This window comes from Microtus ochrogaster, chromosome 5 (assembly GCF_000317375.1).
Source record: "Microtus ochrogaster isolate Prairie Vole_2 chromosome 5, MicOch1.0, whole genome shotgun sequence".
Classification (NCBI taxonomy): Eukaryota; Metazoa; Chordata; class Mammalia; order Rodentia; family Cricetidae; genus Microtus; species Microtus ochrogaster.
Genome location: NC_022012.1, coordinates 33,681,551 through 33,692,912, shown reverse-complemented (window position 1 = coordinate 33,692,912; position 11,362 = coordinate 33,681,551). Strand labels below are relative to the sequence as shown.

Genomic DNA, 11,362 nt, shown 5'->3' with positions numbered 1-11,362 from the left:
GTTTATTATTATAAGGCAAATGTGAAGAAACAGACTGGTAAAAAAAGATCACCGAGTAATATTCTTTTCCCCCACCTAACATGTAAAGAAATGGTGACCAAATGTGACACACAACTTAACTGAATGCCAAGAGCAGATTCATTGCTGGCTCTCTTTTTCCTGTTTATACAGTCACTACCTTAGATAGGAATCATTTGGTCAGGAAGCTGTTCTCAGTTACTCATGGACAACATTGCTTGACTTCTCCAGGGCTGCCTGCGTTACGAACATGAGGAACTACACCTTTGTGACAGAGTTCATCCTGCTGGGAATTTCCAACAGCGAAGGGCTAGAGAACATGCTCTTTGTCCTGTTCCTGGTCTTCTATGTCTTTGCCTTGCTGGGGAACCTGCTCATCTTCCTCACCATCCTTGCTTCTCCCAGCCTCCACACCCCCATGTATTTCTTCCTGGGGAACCTGGCAGTGTTTGACATATTCTTTCCTTCTGTAAATTCTCCTAAGATGATGGATTGCCTAATGTTGCAGAGTTGCGCTATCTCATACCAGGGCTGTGCCTCACAGATTTTCTTCTATCACACCCTGGGGTGTACTGAGTGTTTCCTGTACACAGTGATGGCCTATGATCGCTTTGTGGCGATTTGCTACCCTATGAGATACACGATCATCATGAACTACAAGGTGTGTACCCTCTTCACAGTGGGCACATGGCTGGGAGGCTTTGTACATGGGAGCATCCTCACATTTCTTATCTTTAAGTTACCCTACTGTGGACCCAATGAGGTGGACAGTTTCTTCTGTGACATTCCTGTGGTGCTGTCCTTGGCATGTGCAGACACTTCTCTAGCACAGACTGTGAGTTTTACCAATGTTGGCATTGTTGCCCTTACATGTTTTCTCCTTGTTCTCACTTCCTACACTCGTATTGTCATCTCCATCTTGAAAATCTGTTCCTCAGAAGGCAGGCGCAGAGCCTTCTCCACCTGCAGTGCCCACTTCACATCCATTCTATTGTTCTATGGTCCTGTGATTCTTGTTTATCTCAGACCTGCTTCTAGCCCCTGGCTGGATTCTGTTGTCCAGGTGTTTAATAATGTTGTCACCCCTTCCTTGAATCCTCTGATTTATTCTTTGAGAAACAAGGAAGTAAAATTAGCCCTGAGAAAGGTGTTAAGTCAAGCAATGCAACCTTTGGGATATAAGGAATAGAAGCAATCATTCTTTTCAGGTTGCTCCACGTTTTCTGTCATCAGAACTGTTGCCAAATTAGTGAGATGACCAAAGCTACTCTGCTTGGTTGGTGGGTGTCCTCACAGGCAGGGCTTATTTGAGCTAATATGTGGGTTTAGCCATGTAAAAAAGACTTCACATTAACCCAGTGTTTTTAATTGCAGTTTGCCAAAACAATGAATCTTTCTGCCTTGCAACATCTACTGTGAAATCCACTTTTGATTGATTGAATTCTTTTAATTTTTACATGCACCTATTGGGGCTATCAGCTTATGTACAATCTAGAGACTATGGAGTATGTTATGCTCGCTTCAATTTCTCTCATCACTTCTTTTAACTATTATATCTTTCTGTATTCTTCTAAATGTCCCTTTGGTCACCCAGTTACGCTAATCACCATTAATATGGTATGGAATTTGAAAACTGGATTGAAATAAGTAAATGCATCTCTCTTCTGTCAATTTTGATGAAAATCACCAGATTTAGAACAAAAAAAGAATCCATGTATAGGAGATGCCACGTTCAAATAGCCTGAAGAATGTTGATTATTGTCTGATTCTTAAAGTCCAAAGTGTTTATTTGCTTGTTATGAACTGTGACTGGTATTATAAAAAAATAAAATATGCATAATAAAGTGCTCAGGCACTCCCAAGAAGCACAGGGAATTGATAGAGGATCCTGGTATGAGTAGTCCCCACTCAAAAGCTGCTATCATGACACAAATGTTGCTGGTAAAGAAATCAATTTAATTCAGAAACCAAACCGTGAGAAGGTGGATAAGGCTCATTTTCAAACACCACCTCAGAGACCTCAGACAGACCAATGCATTCCTGCAACAGTGGGGCCATGTGCAAGGGCTACATAATAGTGTAGTTTTGTCATCAGACACATGTGTTTCCTTTTTTTTTTTGTTACTGGAAATTTTGTGGGTAACAATCAGTTTCCTATTCTAAGCAATTCCCTCTAATTCTTTAAATGGACACATTGTTTTCCAGCAAGTTAAATACTATTTCACTTTTAACTCAAAAAATTAGCCAATCCTGCGGTTGTCTAAAGACCATAATATTCTTACAATTCTTAAAATTAAAAAGAAGATTATTGATTAAACAGTCTTGGCATCCGTCTGCTCCTTTTCTTGAAACATTTGAATCCACACCACAGTATTCTAATCATCCAAAGTTGATTTTTTTTTCAATTTTTTTTATTGAGAAAAGGAAAAAAAAACAAGTTTCCGCCTCCTCCCAGCCTCCCATTTCCCTCCCCCTCCTCCCACCCTTCTCCCCCTCCTCCCATCCTTCTTCCCCTCCCCGCACTCCTCTCCCCCTCCCGCTGGCTTTGTGGGCTCCTAGCCAGTTTGGATGTTCATTTTCCAAGACATGGACGGAGGGGGGAGGACCTAAGACTTACCACAGGGCAGGGCACCAAAGTTGATTTTAAAAGCTGCAAAATTTATGAAAACAAAAACCAAAAATGACAAGTATCTAAGAAACAATTCATAGACCACTTTGTCAGATGTGATAGTGTAAGCTGTTGCTCAAGTCATTCTTGCTGGATGGCCTTACACATGGTTGCAACAACTAATTAATTTCAGGCCAAAATTCAAAGACCTATCCAACCTCCAAGGCCAGTATGTGTCTGGGGAAATCTGTACAGAAGGTTTGTTTGAGAACCCCAAGTGTCTATTACCCTGTTTTATTTTATTTTTTTAATTTATTTATTTATTAAAGATTTCTGCCTCCTCCCCGCCGCTGCCTCCCATTTCCCCCCCTCCCCCGATGAAGTCCCCCTCTCTCATCAGCCCGAAGAGCAATCAGGGTTCCCTGACCTGTGGGAAGTAGAAGGACCACCCACCTTCATCCAGGTCTAGTAAGGTGAGCATCCAAACTGCCTAGGCTCCTCCAAAGCCAGTATGTGCAGTAGGGTCAAAAACCCATTGCCATTGTTCTTGAGTTCTCAGTAGTCCTCATTGTCCACTATGTTTAGCAAGTGCGGTCATTAGAACTGTCATTACCCTGTTTTAAAAGGCCCCTGAAATCCAGTCTCAGTACTCTGAGCCAATGCTATTCCACTCCTCTGGATTTTTTTTTGACAGCACTCAGGTGGTAAATTCCTTTACTCTGTCTTTCTCCTTCTCATAAAATGTTTGTGTTGACAATATGTCCTTTGGCTATCAGTAACAGCACCTGCTGTGATTCTTTCCTTATGTGTCATCAAATGAGATAATCTTCAATCTATGTCTATAACTGGGAGAATAAATTTTTAAAAATGGCAGTGAAAAAATATAGAGCCAGAGTTCCTATTATATATATCCTCTCATAATTCCTTAAATGCAACAGAATTATAATGAATAGACATTAAAGTATGAACAAAACTTACTTTTTATTTTTGTATTACTTCAGAATTTATTCTTTTAACATTTAATCAACTACTTTTGTGATTATAACTATCTGTTTTGATTACCTCGATCTACCACAGAAACACTTAGAGTAAGACACATATAGAGTAAGCCATCAATGTGTTTTTCTAGACACCATTTGCTCTTCTAACCACTTTGCAAATACTGAAAATGAGATTTGAGCCACATATCTCCTTCTGTAGCAGCTCTCAATTGCCCTCATCAGCTTCTTAGCTAGTTATGGGATCTTGGGAGCACTTTCCCCATTCATGCTTGAGTTTTTGTTAAGTGGTTTTATCTGGTACAGGTCTTATGTAGGTAATCACACTGTTGTGAGTTCATGTATCTAACATCCATGTGATGTCCAGAAGACAGGATTTCAGGATGCTTTGACATCTACCGTCTGTTCCATCCATTCTGCTTCTTCTTCCACGATGTTCCCTGAATCCGAGGAGGATTGATAACGATGATCTTTCTATGTCTGAACATTCACAGTCAATTTTTTAGTGCTTTCATAGTTTATTCATTCTTTTCATTAACTACTGTCTACTGCAAAGAGAGGTCTGAACAAGGCTGCAAATAGTAGAAATCTGTGAGCAGCGACACAGATTTAGCAGGCAAAGAACAGCAGTATGTTCCCACTAGGGGCTAATGTTCTTTCCAGCCATGAGTTTTTAACTAGGTTTAAGGAACCTGGCATGATACCTTTTTGTAAAGTAGGGTTCATATCGAATTAGAAGGCAACTAGTTAGCCACATAACAGTTATATATCCATTTCATAGTTTGATCAGAGTATCCATAAAGTCCATTTAAATTATTAAAATATACCTAAGTAAACATTAATAGTTGCCTTAAGGGAAAATAAAAATGTTTTCAGGTAAGAAATAAGGTATAAATCCAAGCATTTAAAGAAATATTAATAATAGGATATTATAGAAAACATTTGTTTGCAGAGTAAAATGTACTAGTACCTTTTCTGATATTGTGATAATACTCTGGTAAAAAGTAAATTAGAGATGAAAAGGCTTTATTTTAATTTACAGTTCCCAAGAGATTGAGTCCATAATGGATGGATATTTCATTTCCACAGATTTCATTCCCACATAGAAACCAACAGCAGAGAGAGAACAGGAAGGAGATTGAGGTTATAAAAATTCAAAGTCTTCTCCCAGTGAAGCACTTTTTCCAGGTTGTCTACATCTCCCAAAGACTTCATGATCTGGGGACCCACTATGCAAATATATGAGTTCATGGGGGATATTTCTCATTGAAACCACAACAAAATTTTACATGATAGGTTACATATTTTCTTCTTCCTGAAACCAGTACAATTTTAGATGTTTTCCACTTTTCTCTAATCTTGATCCCCAAAGAACAGAGTAATTGCAGCATTTGAACCCAAGGGATGGCACTCCTCCAGGGAAAACTCAGTATCTGCAATAAAGGAGCTTCACCTGAGTGGTTTGAAAACAACTAGGTGAATACATCCTACTCTAGGGAGCACAGGAAGCAATGCAGAGTTGAGAAGGAGTGAAAAAACAAAAGCAGAGATCTTCATAGCTAACTTATCTCTCCATTCTGCTCTTTCTGGTCTGGGTCATTGTAGAAAAGAATCCCAAAAGAGACCCAAAGGAAACATCTATTCCTCCTAAGTGGCTGGCTAGCTGATGCTCTTACACTCAGGGCATGAGCCCTCCTGCATCACAGATTCTAGGCATCATCAGCTGGGTCTTAGGCTAAGAAGATGCAGCCTCCTCCTCCCCTCAGCTTCATAGCAAGGTTGTTCTGTTTCATCCCTTCCAACCACAGAGGGCAGATGTGGCCTTGGGTTTTAGCTCCAATTTTTCCATCATCTGCTTCAGCGTGTAAGTGCTGGTTTACTGGAATGCGTTCTTCTCTCAGCATCCTCTCTTCTGTGATGTATGTCCCCTAGAAAGGGCAAGAGCCTGTGCTTACTTAGCTCAACTTGAGTTTGGATATTCATGTCACTTTATGTACTATTTATGATATGAATTATGACAGTGTGTCTTACCAACACTCATGTGGATAGCACACAACCATAGCTTGGATCATGGCTTTTGGGAACACAAACTCTATATTCAATCAATTCATAACAATGGCATCTGTAAATGGCTTTTCCCTATATTGTGTATTATGCTTTGTCTTCTGTTCTTTCATGCACCCACCATATGGATTTCAGTTTTCAGTTTTACTGACTCTGAAGACAAGAAAGAGGTTTTATGAATCAATAGCTCCTCGTCACTGTGATTGTGGCTTAGTTGAAGTCTCATTATTCAGAGTATTAGAACTTTGAATTATTTAAGAAAATACTATGTATTTGGACAAAGTTGCTAAGATATTTTATACACATTAGAGCTTTGTGCCTTCAAGAAATTTAAATTAATAGTTTCTTCACAGAGAATAAAATTAAAATCAGAGATATTTGACGAAACTCTCTGGATTCAGAATAAGGAGTCGATGTGACATTTGAACTCTGATGTATGTAATTGTGAGTGTTACTCTCTGCCAGTGATACTCAACCTGAAAAAGCCAAGCAACCCTTTCTAGTGGTCACATTTCAGATATCCTTCATACCAGATACTTATGATTCATAACAGTATCAAAATTACAGGTATGAAGTAGCAATGGATATAATTTAATGGTTGGGGGTCACCACATATGAGAAACAGTGTTAAAGAGACACAGCATTAGGAAGGTTGAGAACTGCTATTCTATACTGTTAATTTGATGCTATATTCTTAATTCAAGTTGACCTCTTTAAGTTTTAGGGGAGAGCTAAAACTAAATAAATGGCCAATTTGTTATTAAATATTAATTAGACAAATTAGATGAAATCTCATATTGAAAGTTCTTTCAAATACAAAGGGTCCCAGTGTGATCTGTAAAGGCTTTAATTTCTTTGGGAAGTTCAGCTAAGTAGGTCCATCCTTTTGTCTTCCAGGAGTAAGTAAACTTGAAAATGAGGAATTGCACTTTGGTAACTGAATTCCTCCTGATGGGAATCCCACATACGGTTGGGTTGGAAAAGATTCTCTTTGTTCTCTTTTTGGCCTTCTACCTGCTCACACTCCCAGGAAACCTACTCATTCTCCTGGCCATCCTCACCTCTTCCAACCTTCACACACCCATGTACTTCTTCTTGGGAAACCTGTCAGTGCTTGATATATTTTTCCCTTCAGTGAGTTCCCCAAAGATGATGCTCTACCTCACTGGACACAGCCACACCATCTCTTACCAGGGCTGTGCCACCCAGCTCTTCTTCTATCATTTCCTGTGCTGTGCTGAATGCTTCCTGTATACTGTGATGGCTTATGACCGCTTTGCAGCCATCTATCACCCTCTGAGATACACAGTCATCATGAGTTCATGGGTGTGTGCCTCCATGACAGTGGCTACCTGGATGGGGAGCTGTCTGCATGCATCTGTTCTCACGTTTCTAATCTTCAAGTTACCCTACTGTGGACCCAATGAAGTGGACAACTTTTTCTGTGACATCCCTGTGGTGTTGCCCCTGGCCTGTGGTGACACATATATGGCACGGGCTGTGAGTTTCATCAATGTAGGTCTTGTTGCACTGGTGTGCTTCCTCCTTATTCTTACGTCATACTCTCGCATAGTTATCTCCATATTGAAAATCCGTTCTTCTGAAGGCAGACGCAGAGCCTTCTCCACCTGCAGTGCCCACCTGACATCCATCCTGCTCTTTTATGGCCCTGTAGTCCTCATTTACCTCAGACCTGCCTCCAGTCCTTGGCTGGATTCAGTGGTGCAAGTGTTGAATAATATTGTTACTCCTTCCCTTAATCCTTTGATATATTCGTTGAGAAACAAGGAGGTAAAGGTGGCTTTGAGAAAGGTCTTGACACAAGGGATGCACAGTCCTGGGGAATAAGCTTTATGTCATAATATCACTTTACAGTTTGTCTTTATTATCTCATAGAAGTTGCTCCTATTTTTATATGATCTTAAAAGTTGGTTGTGGCATACTTTATAATGAGTAGATATTATTTTGATTGAACCCTATATTTCTATTGCTTAAAATTTTAAACTTTTAATGTAATTACAACATTTATCCCTTCCTTTTCTCCCCCCAAACCTTCCTGCTTTTCTTCAGCTTCATGGTCTCTTTTTCCACTTATTGTATTGCAAATATATGTAATATACATATGCACATTTATATAATCCTATGTATGTTTGTATATGCAAAAATTTTCTTAAATATAACCATTTGAATTCATATAATATTAGTTTTATGTATGTTTTCAGGACTGACCTTTTATCCATGGACAACTACTTGGTGCACCCTATCCTGGGGAGACCTCCTTTTGATTTCCTCTCTTCCATTATCAACACCCATTTTTACCCTCTATTGTATTCCTTTCTTGTTTTTTAAGGACATATTAATATTCACTTCCATTTCACATATATGAATTCATACATTACAGGTTTGTTTTTAGTGTTGGACTGATCTGGATAGAATGAGTTTAGATGTCTTCAATTTAGTTTTAGTTATGTTTGTGGTCCATTTTGAATAAACTTGAACTCTATGCTCATTTACTTTATGGTCCTGATATGATTCTAACACTTTGTATGTTGTCCAGATTTCTGCTCCTAATTACTGAGAAGTTCATTTTGAACTTATGTTGTTATAGCAGAATTGCAGTACACCGAGGCTATTTAATGCTTAGAATCAGTTTTTAAAAGACAAAAGTAGTTAGTAAATACTTGAAAAAATACAGAATAAATAAGAATTAATTGATATTAAAATACAAGCATTCCAAAATTTTAGAAAAGGCATCAAATATAGATATGTAGTAGAATATGACATCCAAAATTATAATCACATTGTATAGAATTGAAATACATAAACAGAATCTAAATTATCTGAGAAAACAAGGTGTCTTTTAATGCAGGAGACTACAAGTCAGGTTACTATTTGATAAAGAAGAAAAAAAATGGAGTTTATAACCACACCACACACAAAAATTAGCAAACAATAAATGACAAAAGCAAGGGGATTATCTATAAATGACTTTAGATAGAGTTCTGATAAAGGTGTACTATATTCCAAACCAGTGAAAAAAACCTTATCTATTTAATTAGTTATTAAGATGAAAAACAGTACCAGCTGTATAAGCACTCAGTGTAACAGACTCTGGTCCCCCTTGTCTATTCTTCCCTTTCTGCTTGCTTATGTTATCTGTGAAGAGTCTTCAAATGTTGTGCCATATACTCTGTCCAGAGTTTATATTTTAATTAAGTGAAGAAAAAGGATCCCAGGTATTTCATTGTGTAATAAAAAAATAAAACATTAATAAGACTGTAAGTAAAAATGCTCTTATACACAATTAGTTCAGAATACCAGTTGTTACAAGTGACATAGAGGAATTCAGCAGTATCTAACAATATCATCTAAGGTTACTTTTAAAATTCTTTACATTTACTATTATTATCATTGTTGGTGCTATTGTGTGTGTGTGTGTGTGCATGAATACATGTGGAGGCTATCTCTAGTGATCTGGCCCTCTCCTTCCACTATATTGATTCAGGGTTGGGGTTCTAGGAATTGATTTCATGTTGTTAGCCTTACAAACAACTGCCTTTATCTGCAGCTTTGTCTCTCCAGCCCTGTTAAGTACTTTTTGATGTAGAAGTTTATTATTGTTTTAGTCTTATCCAGAAGTTGTTGCTCAAACAACATGAAAATTTCACATCTGGGTTACTTGTGTAGTAAGACCGTGGAAACTGTATAAATATTTAGATGTAAGACAATACTATTTATCTAGCTTTACAGACTCACAGTAGTATTTAAATAAGGTATAACAACCCACAAAATACATTTTAATTTGGAAATATTAATATTTGCACAAGTAAATAAAAAGAAATAAAACTATAAGGATGGAAACAAAATTGTATATGAAAATTAACAAAATTATAACTATTTAATATTTCTTTATGCATTTATTTTTGTTTTGTTTGAGACGGGTTCTTGTTCCACAGCCAGGCTGGTCTTGCACTTATGTAATTATCCTCCTTCAACCTCTTTAGTGATCATATTACAATCATATGTCATCATGCATATTGGGCTTAATTTAAATTAGTATCATATGCACAGCAAAGGTAGAGCTAGCTTTGCATTGTAACTGTATCTTGTCCTCTTGGCTTTTTATCTTCAACAATGGAGAAAAAACACAGCAGAAAAAAATAACAACATCATGAATTTTGCAGGAAAATGGTTGGAGTTAGAAAACATTTTGAGTGAGGTAACCCAGACACAGAAAGACAATTATCACATGTACTCACTCATAGGTAGTTTTTAAACATAAAACAAAAAAGCCTAAAACCACAATCCCAAAGAACTTAGACAACAATGAAGACATTAAGAGAGACTTACATAGATCTCTTACATACATGGGAAGTAGAAAAAAAACAAGATCTCCTGAGTAAATTGGAAGTATGGGGGAGGGTTGAAGGTGGGAGGGAAGAGGCAGGGAGAGGAGTAGAGAAAAATGTAGAGCTCAATGAAAGTAAATAAAAAGGAAAAAAACTTAAAAAATAAGAAAAAAGGAAAAATAGAAAAAAAATTAGATAAAAAAGAAATTAACCAAGACTGAAGGTACATTAAAAAAAAACCAACCAAAACAAAACCATAAACCATTTTCACTTCTGTAAGATAGATAAAACAATTAACTAGATCCATTATGGGAAAACAGATCTAAATCTCCAGTTACAAAGAGACCTGCACCATTTAGGCAAACTCTTTTGGAAAATATTTCTTCACTGTCAGTTCACATTATGTAGTCCAGGATGAGGCTAAGGCTATATCTGCAGCTGGTGACTGAACAGAATAATGTGAAGAAGTCTCCCACTTTACACTGGTATTGAAGACATGAAGGATTCATGGAGAGCAGAAGGGGCTTGGCGCCATGTGGCACTGTTGGATTTCCTGAAGAGAGGACCCCCTGTTCTTAAAGGCACAGCTTCAGTTCCAGTGGAAACTCAGGGTATGGAGGATGCCAGGTGTGTAGAGTGAACACCAAGGTCAGTGGCAGATGTGGGGTTGAGTCAATAGTGTGCATCTATGCCTTTTGGAACACAGAAGACCATGCGTGAGACCAGGATACTAGTCTTTGGGCTACAAGATTTGATTTACTTTGCTGGATGTTTTTTGTCTTGGATTTTTTTTGTAACTTGGCTCTGATTCTTCTCACTTGGAATAAGAAGCTATTTTTGTAGTTTTTGACTTTTATTAAGTTCGGGACTACATACTTTGTGTATTTTAAAGGACTTTGAACCTTTAATTTGCTTCTATTTTTTTTTAAGGTTGTGGGTCTAGGGTCAGTGAGAAGTGAAAAAGAGAAGGGAGTTGGGAGGAATGGTTGAGGTCACTGGTGGAGGAAGAACTAAGGTCTGTGTCATTCACTCTCATTGCTAATCTACTCATGACATCCAGAAACTGGAAACAACCTAGATATCCATCAACAGATGAACAGATAAAGGATATATGGTGCATTTACACAATGAAATATTATTCATATAGGTAGAACTTCAAGATATTTTTAATTAAAGATCTTTTATAGGGTGACATTAGTGATTTTATGTCTTTTTAAGAAGTTATTAATCTATACATGAGCGACCCCCAAAACTCCACCAAAGAACTTTTACAGCTGATAAACACCTTTAGTAATGTGGCAGGATACAAGATCAACTCCAAAAAA

The 11,362-nt window shown here is 37.7% G+C and overlaps 2 protein-coding genes across 2 annotated transcripts; both read left to right on the top strand.

The window, feature by feature from the left end:
* The first annotated feature begins 238 nt into the window (after positions 1–238).
* LOC101991894 (putative olfactory receptor 10D4) lies at positions 239–1,207 on the top strand. The gene has a single exon (XM_005347118.2). It carries the CDS (start codon positions 269–271, stop codon positions 1,205–1,207), a length of 939 nt encoding a protein of 312 aa, XP_005347175.1. The 5' UTR covers positions 239–268.
* A 5,396-nt stretch (positions 1,208–6,603) lies between these two features.
* Positions 6,604–7,536, top strand: LOC101991604 (olfactory receptor 958-like). The gene has a single exon (XM_005347117.1). The coding sequence runs from the start codon at positions 6,604–6,606 to the stop codon at positions 7,534–7,536; it is 933 nt and encodes a 310-aa protein (XP_005347174.1).
* The last annotated feature ends 3,826 nt before the right edge of the window (positions 7,537–11,362 follow it).

Bases quoted from the DNA above. Each gene is read 5' to 3' on its own strand.
- LOC101991604 (XM_005347117.1), top strand. From the start codon at position 6,604: ATGAGGAATTGCACTTTGGTAACTGAATTCCTCCTGATGGGAATCCCA.
- LOC101991894 (XM_005347118.2), top strand. From the start codon at position 269: ATGAGGAACTACACCTTTGTGACAGAGTTCATCCTGCTGGGAATTTCC.